Source organism: Micrasema longulum, unplaced genomic scaffold (assembly GCF_059751315.1).
Source record: "Micrasema longulum isolate JH-2025_06_02 unplaced genomic scaffold, ASM5975131v1 h1tg000273l, whole genome shotgun sequence".
NCBI lineage: Eukaryota > Metazoa > Arthropoda > Insecta > Trichoptera > Brachycentridae > Micrasema > Micrasema longulum.
This window is the reverse complement of record NW_028277477.1, coordinates 497407-516227: the sequence shown is the minus strand read 5'-3', so window position 1 is coordinate 516227 and position 18821 is coordinate 497407. Positions and strand designations below refer to the sequence as shown.

The 18821-nt window shown below is 33.9% G+C and overlaps 1 protein-coding gene across 1 annotated transcript; it reads left to right on the top strand.

Annotated features, from left to right (window-relative positions):
* The first annotated feature begins 7 nt into the window (after positions 1-7).
* On the top strand, positions 8-9576 carry LOC148282989 (senecionine N-oxygenase-like). The gene is made up of 5 exons (XM_088224226.1): positions 8-119; positions 1483-1758; positions 3091-3254; positions 5342-5485; positions 9247-9576. Exons 1-5 carry the CDS (start codon positions 53-55, stop codon positions 9415-9417), a joined length of 822 nt encoding a protein of 273 aa, XP_088080352.1. The 5' UTR covers positions 8-52; the 3' UTR covers positions 9418-9576.
* The last annotated feature ends 9245 nt before the right edge of the window (positions 9577-18821 follow it).

The window sequence follows — 18821 nt, the reverse complement described above, 5'->3', positions numbered from 1 at the left end:
TTATCAAGATTTGGAAAATCGTGAAGAGAAGGTTGAAGAAGTTGATGCTGTCATGATCTGCAATGGTCACTATAATACTCCATTCGTTCCCAAAATCAAAGGAATCGAAACATTCAAAGGTAATAATATGTGTTTCGTCGATATGTCATGACAACATGTTGTATTGTTTTTATTCCTACGAGCAGAGTAATAGCGCTACTGGCTGATGGACTCGCCTCCGTTTACAGCAATACAACGGGCCGGCCGTAGGCACTCAGGTTGAGAATTGTAAGTGCAAACCGAAACCGTTCGTTACACGTTTGTGGTTAAACTAAACACGTTTGTGCTTAAACTAAAAACGTATTAATTTATGTACATCTATATTATTTATATTACAAAACGCACAATGAAAGAACAAAAACATAACATAATCTATACATTTGTGGAGCAGTTGATTCTATATTGGTTATATTCTTGTAGGAGAGCTTCCTCTCGCTCGTTTACTCGCATCATCATCATTTCCTTTCCGCACCTTGTGGTGCATAGAGCACTGCATTGGTACACCAATCGCAGTGTATCTGATCATTTTTGATAAATGAAGGTCCAGGGACTGTGAAATAATCTAGTGTAAAAACACATTTTAAATAAATGTTTCGTGTCAACCTTGTCGGGAATCGAACCCGAGACCTCTTGCATGGTAGGCAAATGCGCTGACTACTACACCACGAGACTAGCTTTTTGAAAATCTGTATTTCTATAAATAAATCTAATCCTTTTTTGGAGTATCATGGAGTCTTCAGATTAATGATATGAGTTTCTGGAGAATGGAGACGTTTGAGCGTCTTGCAGTCCAGGAAATGCCTAGCATCACATTTTAAACACATCTAGCATAATAATTTAATTATTTTTTTTATTTAAAGATTCTTTAAATATTCTTCTCATCGTTTCTTTGAATCCCTTAAAATATGTATGTGTATAAATATGTTTTTCCTTTTTAATTTTTTTAAATTATTTTATTGTATTTTTGCATCTAAGCATGTTTTTCATTCTTTATTTTAATTCTTAACTTTTAATTACTTTTACAAATTTTCTTCAGTTTTTTACTTTCATTTTCATTTTTAAACAACTTCTATTTATGTTTATTTTCCTTCTCTTTTTTGTACTTTTATTAATAACCTTACATATAATTATTATATAATATGGAAACTTCACTGGTCCATCAGAGTTAAGTCTAACTGTGTAAAATATAAAACTATGTAACTGTACTGTATGTTTCCTAAATAAAAGAAAAAAAAAATAATAATATGCCTTACTTTTTTCATCAGTGTTCATGTTTCCACTCCACGCCATACAATAAAGCGCATCCGAGATTTCACAAGACTATTTTTTTGTTATTCTCAGTATAGACCGATTTTCCGTGTCTTCGATAGACTACTCATTGCCGGATTTTCCTTTCCAATTCTTCTTCGGATAATTTAGGTAATATAATGGACACGTTTCTAGGTAATGTGCTACACAGCCACGACTACCGCGTACCCTCGGCGTTCTCCGGTCAGAGGGTACTGGTGGTAGGGGCAGGTCCGTCCGGGATGGACATCGCTGTGGAGATCTGCGCCGTGACAACGCGAGTTCTGCTCAGTCACCACATGGCGGAGAAACTCCTCTCCGTGTTCCCCGATAACCTTGTCCAGAAGCCTGACGTCAGCGAGATCAGGGGCAGTTCGGTGATCTTTGTTGATGGAACAGAAGAGGATGTTGATGCTGTCTTCTTTTGCACGGGTAATCAAATGTATACCTCATCACCATACCCCTCTCACTGGTACGCCGAATGCAGCGTATCTCGATCACCTGTTATATGAAAGCAATGTGATCAGTCGTATGTATTAGGTGCCAGTCCAGTAGCTCAATCACAAATCACTATCGACGTGCTTGAAAACATGCCAAGCATTCGAGCGATCACAATGAACAATAATGAACATGCTTAAGTTATCACATTCATAAGTCAACGCGTGTGTAATCTCTAAGTCAACGCTCGTGTCGGTTTGTGTTTTGTTTTCCTCGTAAATAAATACTGTTCATTGGCAAAAAATCGGCGTTTACTATAAAAAATAATACAATAAATTGCAATTGCAAAATAGTAAGGAGTATCTAATACAAAAAAGTGATAAATAAATTACAATTACTATGGCGACTGCTTTTCTTGATATTCGTTTGCCAACCGCCGGCTAAATGCAAATGTTTGACCACAAAGTTAATGCTTTAAATATTAATAATATGTTAACTATTGTTCATTGTGATCGCTCAAATGCTTAGCGTGTTTTTAAGTACGTCGATAGTTATTTGTGATTGAGTTACAGTAATATTCATAGTTTACTCTAAAATCACCCTTCGTGCACGTGGTAGTAAAAACACCTTTATCCATTAAATTTAAATACTCATAAAAATATTGTTCAATAAAATAGATTTATAATGGATAACTGCAAAAGTCAAGAATCTAGGGTTAATACTGACTGATGATTGTAAAGATGATCAGGATATAGAGAGACAGAGAAGAGCCATCAATGTCAGGGCCTCTATGCTAGCAAGACGCTTCTTTCAGTGCAGTGAAGAAGCGAAGAAAATCATCTTTACATCGTATCTGACGTCCATGTATACAGCGGAACTATGGAACAATTATACACAAGCAGCGTGGAATAAATTAAGGGTCACGTATAATAATTCATGCAGGCAATTATTTGGCTGCCTAGGTACTGCAATTCCTCCGAAACAGCTGGACGGGTAAACACCTTCGCTGCCCTGGAGTCCATGGGAACGCCTAAAAAGCTCCAATAACGCGCTTCTTCAAGCCACTGCCGGGTATTCACCCTTGTTCGAGCGATGGCGGGATATGTCGAGTCCACCATAAGTACTTCAAATATAAAATTTTGTTTTCTATGATGGAATTGGCTCTGCACTATATAGTCATTTGACTGGAATAAAATTATATATATATATATTTATATATTTTACCAACTTTTTTTTCAGTAGTCAGTTTTTATTGGTTTCCCGAAAATTTTCTGTATGGTCTAAAGGGTGTTTTAAGAATCATATATATTTCATTATGACTTGCAGGATACCTTTATAGCTTCCCATTCCTGGATCCCTCTTGCGGGATCACTGTAAAAGAAAACTACGTACAGCCTCTATACAAGCACATGGTGAACATTGAGCGCCCTACGATGTGCCTGGTGGGAATCCCATTCTACGTATGTGCTCTGCCCATGTTCGACCTGCAGGTAAAGTCAACAATATGCTGACAACACACAAACACATATAATATTTGATATCCATGCTGGCATAATTTCACTGTCTTTGAATTAGGTACCTAATCCTAGATTAACCAAACACGCATTTAGCCAGTGTAATGAACCAAAGCTTTAGGCAATATTTAGCATTTATTTATTTATTCATATTTTTTGCTTACAAACTATAATTAATAATAAAAATAATGTGACCTCACTGGTGTCCCGTGCCGAGAACACTTAACAATATATATTTTTTTAAATTACATTTGAGAATACACAAAGAAGACTAATTTAAAAAAAACGAAGAAAATTAACAAATATTCAGACAGTTTTAAAAACAAGGTATTTATGTACATCTATATTATTTATATTACAAAACAGACAATGAAAATAACAAAAACCTAACATAAGCTATACACTTGTGGAGCAGTTGATTCAATATTGGTATGGGCGAATAAGACAATCCATTTTACTTCTACCTAGCTCCACTATCCATTTTTTTTAAAACCTTTTTAAACATTTTCTCGTTACTAATTGTTTTAATAGATAGTGGAAGTAGGTTTTAGATTTTAATTGAATAATACTCAAAATCCCTTCGTCCGAAAGAGGTTTTAGTTTCTATTTGTTTAAGAGTCTATGTGTTGAGAATCTAGTGATTGTATTATTTGTATGTGACGTATGTTATTTATTAATTACATATATTTTATCGATCACTTTAGCCCCGAGTTGTAGTATTTATCCGCTTGGTGTTCTGTTACCCTGTTACCTATTAGTCGTGTAGATTTTCATTTGGAGGAATCATAATATATTTTATATAATTCAATCATGTTCGTTTTGTTGATCGCGACCCCGGAGAGTGCGAATTCGTTAAAACGCGTTATTTTTCGCAATGTAGTGACGTTCTTATTCTTAGAGGTGGGGGCAGTGCTATGCATGCTCCTGACGTTACTTCAACCTGTGAAGATCTAAAAAATCTTCTGTGGCGAAAAGGAACCAAAAATAATCAAAATTATAGAAAATGGTGGTAAAATTGCAGTAGTAGGTAGGGATTTTAAATTACCCGAGTCTTTTTTTCTCTTTTTTTTATATGGGAATTGCTTTATTAGTTACCTTGCTTTTAATATACAAGGTTTATGTTTCAAAAGTGGATTTTTCTGCAATAAAATTTCTTTAAATTTATCGAAACTGTTGGGATCAGGAGGGATATACTAATGTGGGCCAATCAGGAACTTCTCAGCATTTGCTCATGTGGAGGGGAAACCACTTAAAACTCTTCGGGAGAAGCCGGCCTGTTGGCAGTAGTCAAGATATCATCAAAATCACATTTTCCAGCATTATCGGACAACATTCAGTTGGAACTAAACAAAATTGCAAGTTTTTTTCCAAATCATGATATCTTGATACTCTGAGGCATTTAAACATTATAATCAAACTTAAAACTAATGTTCATAGTTTCCATAACTATAGTCCTTAAAATATAGCTTGATTAGAATGACATTTGTCAGAAAAAGTGACGACATAACTTTGTAGTAACGTCAAAGGAGTTATTTATATTGACACACATTCGTATTTGACGTGTTAATTTATTTTTGTTATACAATGCTTGACACATAAATCAACATTAATATATAAAATCAGGTTGAAAACTAAAATAAACCTAATTATTAACAACGTTCTTACAAGGTTACATCATTGTAAATTGATCGAATAAAAAAATAATTGATTTGATGTTGTTCATGAAAAAAGTATAAATGTCTTAATTTTTGGTGAATAATTGTGTTAAACACACTAGGCTTGTTTTTGCGTTTTTTATATCAATTTCGGAAACAGAGTTTCATGATTGAATGAAATAACTGATAAAATCGATTTGATCAGTGATCAGTAATTTTCCATCACTAATGAAATTAGTTTGACATTTGTCTTTCTAATCAAGCTATATTTTAAGGACTACTACTACTATTGATATTCGTTTGAAGATATGTAATAATCCAAATATTTTAATGTGTCCATATAATGACTCCACTAGAATCAAATCTAGTATTCTCTTGTTAAATGACAGCGGCTTTTTACTCTCGTAGGTGAGATATTTCGTGAAGGCAATTCAAGGACATTTCAAACTTCCTGACAAAAAAGCGATGTATGAAGCCACAGAGAGGGAGTGTGCGGAACGAAAAACCAAAGGAATAACCAACAGGCAGGCGCACCTGCTGGGACCAGACCAGGTAAATAGATCAAACAATTTTACATTTCGTATAAAAATATAAGTTTGCGTGTCGTAAATCGCGTTCACATAGCGCTTCGTCTATTGAAATCTATAATTTAATTTAACCGTAAGAAGTAATATCAAATCCTTATTTACGGGGGTTGTAGTAACTTTGGTACAATAGCAAGAGCCGCAACTTGTAAAAGAATGGCACCTTTTTTCTCAGAATTTCCTCTTAGCTTTGCTAAACGCTGTATAAAACAAAATACCCAGCAGCGTTGGAAGGATCATTACCGCGCTTCTTCTACAGGTAAAATCACTAAAATGTTTTTTCCCAACGCTGGCTGATGCAGCAAACTTTCGTCGTCATCACCAAAGTACTTTCGAAACGACCCAAATTTTTACCGGACACGGAGCCATGAGAAGTTACCTATATAGATTTAAATTAAGGAATGATGATTGTTGTCCGTGCGATGATATTTCTTCACAGAGTATCGAACATCTGTTATTTCAGTGCCCATTTTTCAGTTTACAACGCCATAATCTTTAAGCCGAATGCAGAAAAGATGGGGATATCTTTAACAGATATCCAAACTGTAGTTAAAAATAGTTATCACGCGCCATTGTTCTTGGACTTTGCAACAATGGTGATTGGACTCATAAAGGTAATAAACCAATATCAGTGATGGAACATCCCATTTCCAAGATAAACAGAAACTATTTTTCTCCGAGTACCTTAGCCTTGCATACAGGGGTCTAAATATATTTAAAAAAATAAATAAAAAAAAACCTTGGTCAATGCGTTTAGGCCTACTTCAAATTGGCATCATTTCTCACAAAGGTGGTTTTATAATGCGAAAGTAAGCTTAAAGAACACTATTCAAAAAAATATGAAAACGTGTAAACGAAACAACAAATACCAAAGCATCCGAAATGCCGATTACCCGACACAGAATGTCAAATTGCTGACAGTCGGGGAAATATTATATATTATATATGACCTTAATTCCCCACTCTGAAGAAGAGAGAACAATGAAGACAACTTATATAAAAACCGCGAAGCCCTTACTACAAGAGTTTAGTTAAACACTTAGTTCAGTCAGTTAATCAGTAGAGGAACTTCAGCCCTACGGAAAATTGGATACAAAAAGTGTTTTCTTGTCCGCAGTAAAAATTATAGCATTAAATTGTACGGCAAAGTTTTTTGAAAATGTACGAAAAAATAAAAATAAAAATATATTATAATAAGAACGAACTGCTTTGAACGACGTCATTGGTTCATATGAATCAACCGATGATAAGAAAGCTGTGAAAGATATCCGGTTAGCTTATCGTAAACGGACCAATATTGGCATAACTGGCAGAGAATAAGCGAAAGAGAAACTCTGACGTCACACGCGGAGTTATTCAGAAATACAAAACTTTAAGAAATCATGGCGCTGATAATATGATATACAGGATGTTCATTAAACCCTGTCACATCCGAAACCACGATGATCAGTATGAGCAAGAAGACATATTGGCACATTAAAATATTTTTTAGAACGAATGAAATTTACAAAAATTAAATATTTAAAAAAACAAACGGTTGCTTACTTCTGCAAGGGAGAAGCGAGAGGGGAGGGGGGAGTTTGATACACTGTCAACCACATGGCCACGCCCCCCTCGCTTCTCCCCTGCAGTAGTAAGCAACCATTTGTTTTTATTAATATATTTTTTTTAGTTCTAAATATTTTTTTAAATATGCCAATATGTCTTCTTACCCCATACTGATCATCGTAGTTTCGGATGTGACAGGGTTTAAAGAGCACCCTGTAAAAAATATGAAAAAAAGAATGTTTAGTTTAATAGTCTATTAACAAATAAATTAAAAATTAAAAAACACTGAACTTCCTCATCCCGCGCTCCATTACTGATTCTGTATATTATTAAACATGTTAGAAATACGCATCGAAGCATGACGTCGTTTTATTTTGTCATCTCCAACTGGGGTAGGAGCTCTCTGCACTCGAGAAGCGAAACTCTACTCGTATATTATTATAGTTTATGCCTAAATGTACCGAAATTGGTCTTGATTACGAGGGTATACGGCGAGGAGCGGTTTGATGAATAGGTATTTGAACATAGTTTTTCTGTCACTCTCTCGCAAATTGAAATCCTTGTGAGAGAGTGACATAAATACTGTGTGAAAAAGACAACTGCACGTCGAACTGATTATGCCCGACTTAAATCGACAAAATCGAGGTCTCGTATTACCGTTTTCCGCACCCCAAAACTGAACGCATTTGAAATTGTTTTAATAAGAGTATCAGAATGAAGTTTTCTGCATCGGCACATTTTTTTTTCAAAAATATTTACATTTGAATACCGTACGTCTGACGATGGCATATAAAATTGGACGCTTTCAAGGGGTTTTTTTATGGTCCTAGCTCCTATAAAAGACTATTTATTAAATTATTTAAAATGTGGTAAACGGTAACTTACATTTGTAAGGCTATTGTTATGTACCTAAAACATATATTTTTATTATATTTTGTTTCTTTTTATGCTTAAAGATATACCATACCTACCTGTCCCTTTTTCAAAAAACATTTTTGAATTTTTTTCATTTTGATATGCCTATTATTGATTCAATTTTTTGCCCAATATATTAGCGCGTTCGTCGTATGAAACCACTTTATTATCATATGTACCTACGTATAAACTTTTTTGATTTTTTAACACATTGAGTACCGGCCGAATACACAGAGAATTTACCCTGTGCCCGGCCCATTTTTGTGAAATTTCATGCTTTGTGAAGGGTTTCTTAAACGTGTCATAATTATGAAAATACTAGATTCAATCAATTGTAACTTAACTTAACTCACAATTATTTGAAACAATTTAATAAGTCACTTTTGTATGATAGTTTTGCCAACATTGGCCTTTATGGAGAGCCACATTGCAAATTTCGCACATGTGCCTATAGGGTCTCACTTCTTTTTTTGTGCTTTGTATCCCGGAGCCGTGTCAACACGTGATTATAATAACCACGCGTTGTGTCCCGGTCCCGTGTTTTCACGTAGTTTACCAGCAGCAAAAAAGTGATAATAAAAGTCACTAGATGTCAATAAAATGCACTTTTTTGAACAACTGGTAAACCACAAGAAAACACGGGGACGGGACACAACGCGTGGTTATATAATCACGTGTTTACACGGCTCCGGGATACACAGTGTTAATTATTTATTTTAGAATAAGTTCTTATTATTTACTCAAATATTTAAATTTTAAGACCATTTCGAGATCGAGTTGTGGTAGAGTGGGATTTGAACCTCGGACCTTTGGCCCGTGAGTCCTATATACTACCACGGGATCACAACCCGGTTATATTATTTAACTACTGTATATTATTTATTTAGCTCTACACACTATGTATTTTTTAATGGTAAAAGGCACTGTGTATCGTGTATATTATTAATAAATTAATTAATTTATCAACAAAAGGCAGAAACACGCCAATGGTGGACATGTATAGTATGTAAAAAAATCATCGCTCTAGTGCCATAATTCAGAGAGAAAATACGGTAGTACGTTTGTATGAATTAAAGTCAGACCGCGCATTTTATTTAAATGAAGTACCTGCATATTATGAAATGTACAAACAATTTTTAGATTTCTCTAATTTAAGAAAAGGGTACACGATCATTGTAACATTGGGGTATTCAAATTTACTTGACAACTTATACAATATGATGCATCATCCATTATCTTCCACTTTGCTTGTTACGCCTTCGCCAGGGGAGCTATTACCAGTCCCTGGCGCAAGAAGCCATCCTGCCGCCCCTTCCGCCAGCGCTGGCCAAAGTGCACAACTTCTCCAGCCAGATGTTCATGGATGACATTGTCAACTTTAGGAAGTACAACTTCCGACTCTTGGATGAAGACAACTTCACGTATCATAGAATATAGTGAAAATACAAAATAATCGTGCATGTCAGTTGGCAACCCTGTTTTGGACCTCATATTTTCAAAACAGGGATGGCAAAAAAAGCGCCTTCGGATTATTGATGTAAAAATATGTTTCGAAGCATTATTAAACGGCCTTATCTACCTACCTACTTTAAAAAATACTTGCTTAATGCTAACCCAGTCATTTACAGAAAAAAACAAGTAGTATTTTTTTATGGTCATGTATTTTATCGAAATGACTGATTTTGCTCTCTTATATATTCAAAAAAATATAGCTGCTTACATGCAAAATTTTATTTGTAAACATAGTATAAATCATATTAATATAATATAAACAATTAAACAATTATATAATATCCCTGTTTAATATTCATAGATACTAACATAATAAATATAATCCCAATTTGATGTATAATACAATTATTTTACTCGAATAAAATCTTTTATATCTAAAATCCATTTTATTTAAATATCATAAAAATAAAGGCATAAATACTGCTTTATAAATATAACATTTAAATTGCCACAAAAATATTAAAGAATTAGAATTGATTCGTGAAGCATACATATATTATAATACGAGTATGTACATTGTACGCCATCATCATCGTCAGTCCATGTCCGCTCCCTAGTTGGAACATAAGCGTTCACGAAGATCGTCCATTTTGCCTGATTTTATCATTCGCAACCCTGACATATATTATTTTCCCGCACATTTGTCTAAGAGATCACATCTCGACCGCGTTTACTCTGTTTTCATCCTTCCTCTACTAGTTCCATGTTTGACTTCCATATTTAGGTGTTGGGATTAAAACTCTTATGTGCACTGCCAGTTTAGCTTCGATTGACATATTTTTACTAGAAATTACTGTGATTAGAGCTCCGTTAATTTTGTTGCCCACGTTCACTCTCCTTTCAACATCTTTTTCTACTCTTCCATCTCTTGAAAACATGCTTCCTAGATACACAAATTCTTTTACTTGTTCAAGGCATTTGTTGTTGCCTCACTTCCCCTTTCAAATACAATCACTTTTGAATTACTTTCGTTCATCGCCAATTCGCTCTCCAGGCATACATCATACATTCTAGAGACTATTGTTTGCAAATCATCCTTGCTGCTGGCTAACAAAACTGCATCATCAACATACAACAAGTAGCTTACTGAAAAATTATACATTTTTGCTCCAATGCCTATACATTCTATCTCTTTCATACATTTGTCCATGTATAGATTAAACAACCATGACGACATTACACATCCCTGTTTCACGCCTTTTGAGATCGCTAACCAAGATGTGTATCCTCCTTCTATACATTGCCTAAATTTTATGGTTAATCCAACTATCCGGATTTCTGCATGCCTGGATAACGTCGTCTGGCACTCATTAATCCGGATAATTTGAGTTTTACTGTGTAGATCCATGGCATGTGATGACAAAATAAATAGTTTTTCTAGAAAGTTTTACTTAAATTATGTATTTTTAACAATGTTTTAGTATGTCCAAATGCTTGCAGACTGGCTGGATATCCTCCCTAGGGAGTTGTTCATATTCAAATTTATTTCAACAGAGAGGAAAAACATTTGAGAAGGGTATATGGAAGTCTAGGCATTTACAGGGCTTATGACCTGTCATTGGCTGGTTTAAGTGGCCACATTACACACTGTGTAACATTCACCATTCTGCCCATGTTTGAACATCCACATTTCCTCAACTCTTCCATCTGTTGACTTTTGTTAAGTAAAAGAGCTGAAACCTTTATCACGTGGGTAAGATTCATCCGGCTGAACCAAATCACCTACAAGGCAACGCCTGAAAACAATTTTCCAATTTTTATACTTCTTATTTTACCAGGTAGTTAATTCAACAATGTTTGAGTATGTCCAAATGCTACAGACTGGCTGGATTTCCTCCCTAGGGAGTTGTTGAAGGGAATATGGAAGTTAAACAGTGTGTAAAGTGGCCACTTAAACCAGCCAATGACAGGTCATAAGCCCTGTAAATTCCTAGACTTCCATATTCCCTTCTCAAAAATGTTTTCCCTCTCTGTTAAAATAAATTTGAATATATATTTTTATGTCGAATTAAAATCAATATTCATAGAATCACTTTGTAAAGCTCCCCTTAGGTATTTTATTACGGAAATGGCGCTTTATAAGTCATCCATAATAATAAAAATAATACAAGGCAGGGTAAACTAAACCCCACCCACGTCTATCCTAACTCCCGATATACAGTTCTTACTTCTTACACATTCATATGTATATCTAGTGTAGTCGGCCTCGTGGTGTAATGGTCAGCGCGTTAGCCTGCCATGCAAGAGGTCTCGGGTTCGATTCTCGACATGGGTGTTAAAAGGGTGTTTTCACACTTGAATATTTCATAGTCCCTGGACTGGTACCTGAAACGTAAGTTAGATCATCTCACCTTTATGTAACAAAAATGATCAAGATACGCTGCGATTGGTGTACCAATGCAGTGCCCTATGCACCGTTAGGTGCGGAAAGGGAACGATGATGATGATGATGTAGTTTAATAATGCCCTCATTGAGCAAAAGGTTGCCACAAGGATAATACAAAAATAAAAGATGAACAACAAACAAGAAAATGTGTGTGTTTGTAAAGCACTCTTGAGGTATTATATTTTGAAAATGGCGCTATATAAGTTATCCATAATAATAATACGTCATATTTACCTCCCGTCCGCGTCCTCGCTTGCGCCAACCCTGCTTCATATTCATGTTTTTATTTATTAAATTATATATCAGTATTCCACACTGAAAAGGTAGCATTCCACCTAACCAGTTGATCAATAATGAACAATATTTTTATTGTTTTTTTCTTGCAATTTATGAAAATGCGCATTAAGATGTTCAGTTTATTTTACTCGAGCGAGTTCCGAGTACCCCAAAAGTCATGACAAATAGGCCTTTTTCACACATGCCACGCCAATCCACCCGGCCCGGTAATTTTCCGGGTACACCCTACAAAAAGTACACATTGTGTATTCGTTTGTAGGATGTACGCGGAAAGTTACCGGGCCGGGTGGATTTGCGGGGCATGTGTGAAAAGGGCCATTCAAGCCCTGTAAATGTGTGTATGCCTAGATTTACATATCCCTTCTCAAAAATGATAACGATTGAAAAGGCCTTCTGCCAAATTCACAAGGCACGATACAATAAATTAGGGTGGATTGATGTTTATTATATTATAATTATTAATTTAATACCAGGCAAATGCAACAATTAGCACACCATGAGGCCTGGCCTACTAATCTGCCATGCAAAGTGGAGAGCCTAAACCGCCGCAACTTTTATTGATTCGTAATCAGCATTTAATTAGCTGTAAGCTAACTCTTTTTTGTAAATTAATTACGGTGTAAATTAAATACCCACATACCCATACAGGAACATCAAGTTAAATTATTAAAATACTAACTAAAATCCGGTTTTAAAAAAATAGTTTTACCATTATTGTGTTGAATATTTTTATTTGTAAAAATAAACGCCATATATTTTTTTAACATTTTAATTTGATAAATAAACTATGTTTAAATTTAAACTGCTTATTCTCAAAATAAGTATCCGCTTTCAGCTTTCTCAAAAAACCAACTAAAACGCAGTAAACCTTACGATTTTCTGCATTTTAGGCTGTAGTAATTACGCTTTTTTCTCACATTTCATCGTCATCATCAAGGCCATAATATGAAGAAATAAAAAAAATTATTTTTTATCAATATCGTTGTGATTAACTTTTTTTTTTGTGTTTTTCTCGATTTCTCTCAACTTTGATTTTTCGAGTTACGGCGGTTTAGGGATCGCACGGCAGTAATCTCCCCGCGATTTCTTTTCAGATTTTAACCTGAACGCAGCCGCTGAATAATTATAAATAAATACTAAAGAATATAATAAATAATGTCAATCCACCTTTTTTTTAATTTTATCGTACCGTATGGATTTGGACGATACGTGAGAAATGGGCCAAAGGCTTTTAAAAAATAACGAGTGTTACGGAACAGGGGAATAAGTAAAAGAACGGGGGAAAACGTTTATTTGAAATAAAAAATAAGTTAAATAATGTCTTAACTAATTTACCGTGCGCGATACCTTTTGTTTTTTTAATTTGCGAGTCCTTCGTTCGGAAAATTCTGACGGTGTTTTAGAAAGCTTCGGATTTCCTTTTCGTATAGAATAAATCATTTTTTATCTCTCATTGAATGCATTTTTGTTATTTTCTTAATTGGTTAATCTTTTCTTTTATTTCTTTCTTATTTTATTTACATTTTTTAGATCTTAATTTCAATTAGTACTTGCAATTTTCTTTTTTTTTTTTCTGTAGATATGAATTGAAATTTTCTTTCTTTGTTGTTTTGATAACATTTAAAAACACCATTTATATGTATGTTTATATTTTTTCCTATATTTAAAATATATTCAGGTAAATTGCCATTCTTTAATTTTAGTTGTATTATTTTACTCTATTTTCTTACTTTAAAAAAAATACATATATCTTTAAACTATTTTTATCTGGTTTTGTTGAGTTTTTTTCTTCTTAATAATATTTTTCAAAGCATCAAAAACAAAATTATACAGAATGTTCTTTAAAACCTGTCACATCCGAAACCACGATGATCAGTATGGACAAAAAGACATATTAGCATATTAAAAAAATATTTAGATCAAAGAAAGTTTTTAAAAATAAAATATTTAAAAAACAAATGGTTGCTTACTTCTGCAGGAGAGAAGTGAGGGGAGCTCGGTTGTCGGGGTATCAGGCTCCCCCCTCGTTTCTCCCCTGCAGAAGTAAGCAACCATTGGCTTTTTTTTTTAAATTTTATTTTTTTAAATTTTATTCGTTCCAAGAAAATATTTTAATGTGTCAATATGTCTTCTTGCTCATACTGATTATCGTGGTTTCGGATGTGACAGGGTTTAATGAACACCCTGTATATGTTCATTATTTTATACGTATACAGTATTATGTCTGTACTATTTTTATTTGATTATTAATTAAAACTAATGTCTGAGCACCCGATGACAAACTATTATTGAATAGTTTATCGGGACAAAATATATTTTAATACTTTGTTTTCTTTATAATGTATTAATATTGTAATAATGTGTATATTTTATTGAACAGACTATAAGAAGAAAAAAATGCAATGTAGGTTACCGAGTTAAATGTTTACGGATATATTGGTCCATTAATAAACAATTTTGTATTTGGTATACTTCCACTCTGTCGAACGTTCGATAGCCACTAGCGACTATTTCACTCCACGGCCAAAAGTGTACTGATTAGTGATTAGTGATCTCAGTATAATGTATGAATATAAAGTCTATGACTGATACTGCATTAGAGAGTCGTTTGAACAACTTACGATTTTTATAGTAAGAAACTCGTTGTCTAAATAAGTAAAATCAAGGATGTGCCTTTATTGTATTACGCAAAAAATTTAAAATTCACTATTACAATTTTTTTTAAAGCTTGTAGGTACGTATTATTTTACAAAATTCAAATTGTCTCATGGATCATCATCGTCATTCCCTATCCGCATCTAATGGTGCATAGGGCACCGCATTGGTGCACCGTTCGCGGCGTATCTTGATCATTTTTGTTACATGAAAGTAAGATGATCAGTCTTACGCTTCGGGTGTCAGTCCTGGGACTATGAAATATTCTAGTGTGAAAACACCCTTTTAAATTAATATTTCATATCAAACATGTCGGGAATCGAACCCGGGACCTCTTGCGTGGCAGGCTAACGCGCTGACCATAACACCACGTGGCCGACATGGGTAGGTTCTTAGGAACCTCGGTTCTTAGGGTTCGGCGGCCTCCGTGGTGTAGTGGTCAACACGCTTGACTCACGCTCGGAAGGTTCCGGGTTCGATTCCCGGTGAGAACACAAAAATTAAAATGTGATTTTTCTCAAGCCTGGGTGTTCTGTGATGTAATTCACCACTGTAATTGGGCCTCCTGGCCTGTTGTGGTGCAAAAATAAAATAAAATGAAAATGAAATGGAAATATTTTTGAATATTTTTTTATATTTATTGTACTGGTAATTAATGTCTGAAACAAATTCTGATTTAAAATAAAATTTATTTATCAATTTATAATATGTTTCTTACTATAAAATATCAACGAAAGAGCATTATTCATTTTTACTGTAAAATATGTTTTTATCGACAGTAAAAAGGTATCAATATTGAGAGAGTAAAACAGTTTAGGTACTTAGGCAGTATCATCACAGAAAATCTAGACCCCGACATTGAGATAAAATGCAGAATAGAAGCAGCCCGAACAGGATTTAACAAAATGAAAAATCTTCCTTGTGACGATAATATAAACCTTAAGCTGAGACAACGAATGGTCAAATGTTATATATGGCCTGTCTTACTGTACGGTGTAGAGGCGTAGACTCTAAAAGTTAATATTATAAACCGCCTTGAAGCATTTGAAATGTGGATCCACCGTAGAATGTTAAGAATATCTTGGACCGATATGATAACCAACAATTAAGTATTACGTAGAGCCAGAACTAATAGAGAACTATTCACCACTGTTAAGCTCCGTAAGATTTCATATTTTGGCCATGTATTGAGAGGTGATAAATATGCCATACTTCAGCTTGTCACGAAGGGGAAGATCGAGGGACGTAGAGGGGTCGGAAGAAAACAGCTTTCCTGAGCTTCGAAACATCCGAGCATGGACCAGGATTAGAACTGTGGAGGAGCTGTTTCGCACTGCTCAGGATAGGGAAGCTTTCTCCCAAGTGATCGTCAACGTTGGGGGGACCCGATATGACACGCGAAGAAGAAGAAGAATCGACATAAAAAAATGCAAAATCTTTAAAACCTCTTCGGAACGTCCTTTTTTTTATTATTATTTTTAAATCATATAATACAAAGTATTGTACACATATTAATAAAGAATGTATTACATTCCCAGAAGTTAACATAACTCAATTCGGGAGTTAAATAATATTAAGATTTTTTTAAAATACATATTCAGAACTACAAATAAACGAAGCAAGTTTAACATTTTTACAACTAAATATAGTTATCACAACAGAATATAAACCAAAAAACTTTGCACAAACAAAATAAATAAATAAAAACGCTTCCAAAAAATTGATAATATTATACCTTATTATAACATTTTGGGTTTATTGCAAAATCCCGTTATATGTTTTGTTTTTTAATCGAAAAATATGAAAAATGAATTATTTATAATTTGTACAGAAAATTAGATTTTGTTTTATTGGCAGTTGAAAATAACTTTATTAACTTCGATTGTCAATAAGGTAAAATCGAAATTTATGTAGGAAAATATCTACATTTGTATGAAAATTTAAAGTATCTTCGTCAGTAACATTTAATTGAACATGTATAGAAAAAAATGTGTGTACTTATATTCTATTTTTCATATGGAAAACATAATTTTACTTTATAGACAAAATTTAAGAAAACTGTTAACTTCTATTATCTATAAAGTAAAATTAAATTTTCTGTACGGAAATTTGTTTTTTTTTTCAAATCGTGTTCCGACGAATATAAATACTTTAAATTTGTACGTGTCGTATTAACAGCCCTATGATTTTTTCGAGTTTTGTATTTTTATAATTGCTTTGCGTGTAAAGTCTCAAGTTCTCTTCCCCTTCTCGATGAGTTCTGCTGATTCGTCAGTTGACTTACCGTAAACTGGAAACCTATCACAGCTCTCTTATCTTCGGTTGATTCGGAAGAACTAGTGACATCATGCGAAGTAGTTCGTTTTAAACTTTTTCATTCATTTTCAAGAAACTTCGCCGCACAATTTAATGCTCTAATTTTTACTGCGCGTAAGAATACATTTTTTAAATCCAATTTTCCGTAGAGCTAAACTTCCTCATTGGCGAGTATGTCTGTAGGAACCTTTTAAGAAAATGTTTATTGTTCAGTTTTATATCAGAATGACCTCTCCCTGACGGATAATTGTAAAATGTTATGCATAACTTATGTCTATGTTTGTAGTTGGTAGTCGAGTAAATAAATTAACATGATGTTCCTTGGACTGCTATTATAGGAATATTATTATTTATAATGTATATATCAATTAATTAGTAAATACTGCATTATCAATATGCATTAATAATGTATTATTTTTGTTGTTTTTTTATAAAATTGAGGGCGCTATTCAACCCACAAGGGTTATCTTCACATACGACCCACGAAATATACCTACATACTGCACACTAAACAATAGTCGTAGTTTGTATATAAACATGAAGTGTAGAGTATCAGATTTTGATCAGATAAAATATCGATTTTAACCATTGCGATGGAAATTCTAAAGTCGACATTGCTGTCAGTCGTGCAACACGACGACAGATTTATATTTTTTTCGAAAATAGTTACATTAAAAATTGCTAGTAGAAATTAAATTAAGGAAATCTCATAGTCTGTTTGAACAAATCATAATACCTATTATTCTTAAAATCTTTTTACTTGATATAATTGTGTAGAGTAGCGAGTCAAAACGACCCCTTGCTCTTTCTGAAGGATTTTATTTAGGATATTATATATTTTATTTTATTTATTATTATGCATGATTCGATAGATTTTTGTATTTTTTCTTTCGTCGGTTTACTACCTATATTATTATTTTTCAAGCCACTTTCCCTGACGAAGAGATACGTGTGCAGGATTAAAAGGGAATAGGGTGGGATCACATTTCATGTTTAAGTAGCGAATTCACAAATTCGTTTATTTTATCGTCTGTCAGATTGTTAAATAAAACAAGGCGGATATTTTGTTAGTTAGCCAGGGTAGTCAATTTTTTTACCCGGCTTTCTATTCATAAGCCTTAGTTTTATAATAAACTGTATTAAAATTTACTTAAATCCTAATTAATTATTTTATGTTTTTTTTACGTTTGCCTAGTAAAAATACCTGTTTTTTTTGTAGTCCAATCAGTAAAATATTTACTGTGGTAAAACATAACATAACAACACAAAATTACATTATATTTCTGTTAATATTTTTTTTTTTAAATACAACAAATATTGTTCGCGGTTTGGCAACATTACGTGGCTACTTCACGCATGCGCGCAGGTGGGATGTCGTGCAGGAGGGGGGAGATGGTGATAATGGACCATCAAACTAGGCAAAGAAAAAATTTCAATATTTTTATCTATCGTATTATCACCGCTATGATTTTTTTAAATTTTGATATTACTCCGCCCGTGACGTTACGAGTTTTCGTCGGTGAGTTATGCTGTTCTCAGTGGAACCCCATAGCGTCAAAATACACTAAACGTTCAACATTTGCGGTCGCAGGCCCTACGGTATGGAATGCTCTCCCAGCAGAAATCCGAAACTGTGAGAGTGAAGTGATGTTTCGGAAGAAACTTAAAACCCACT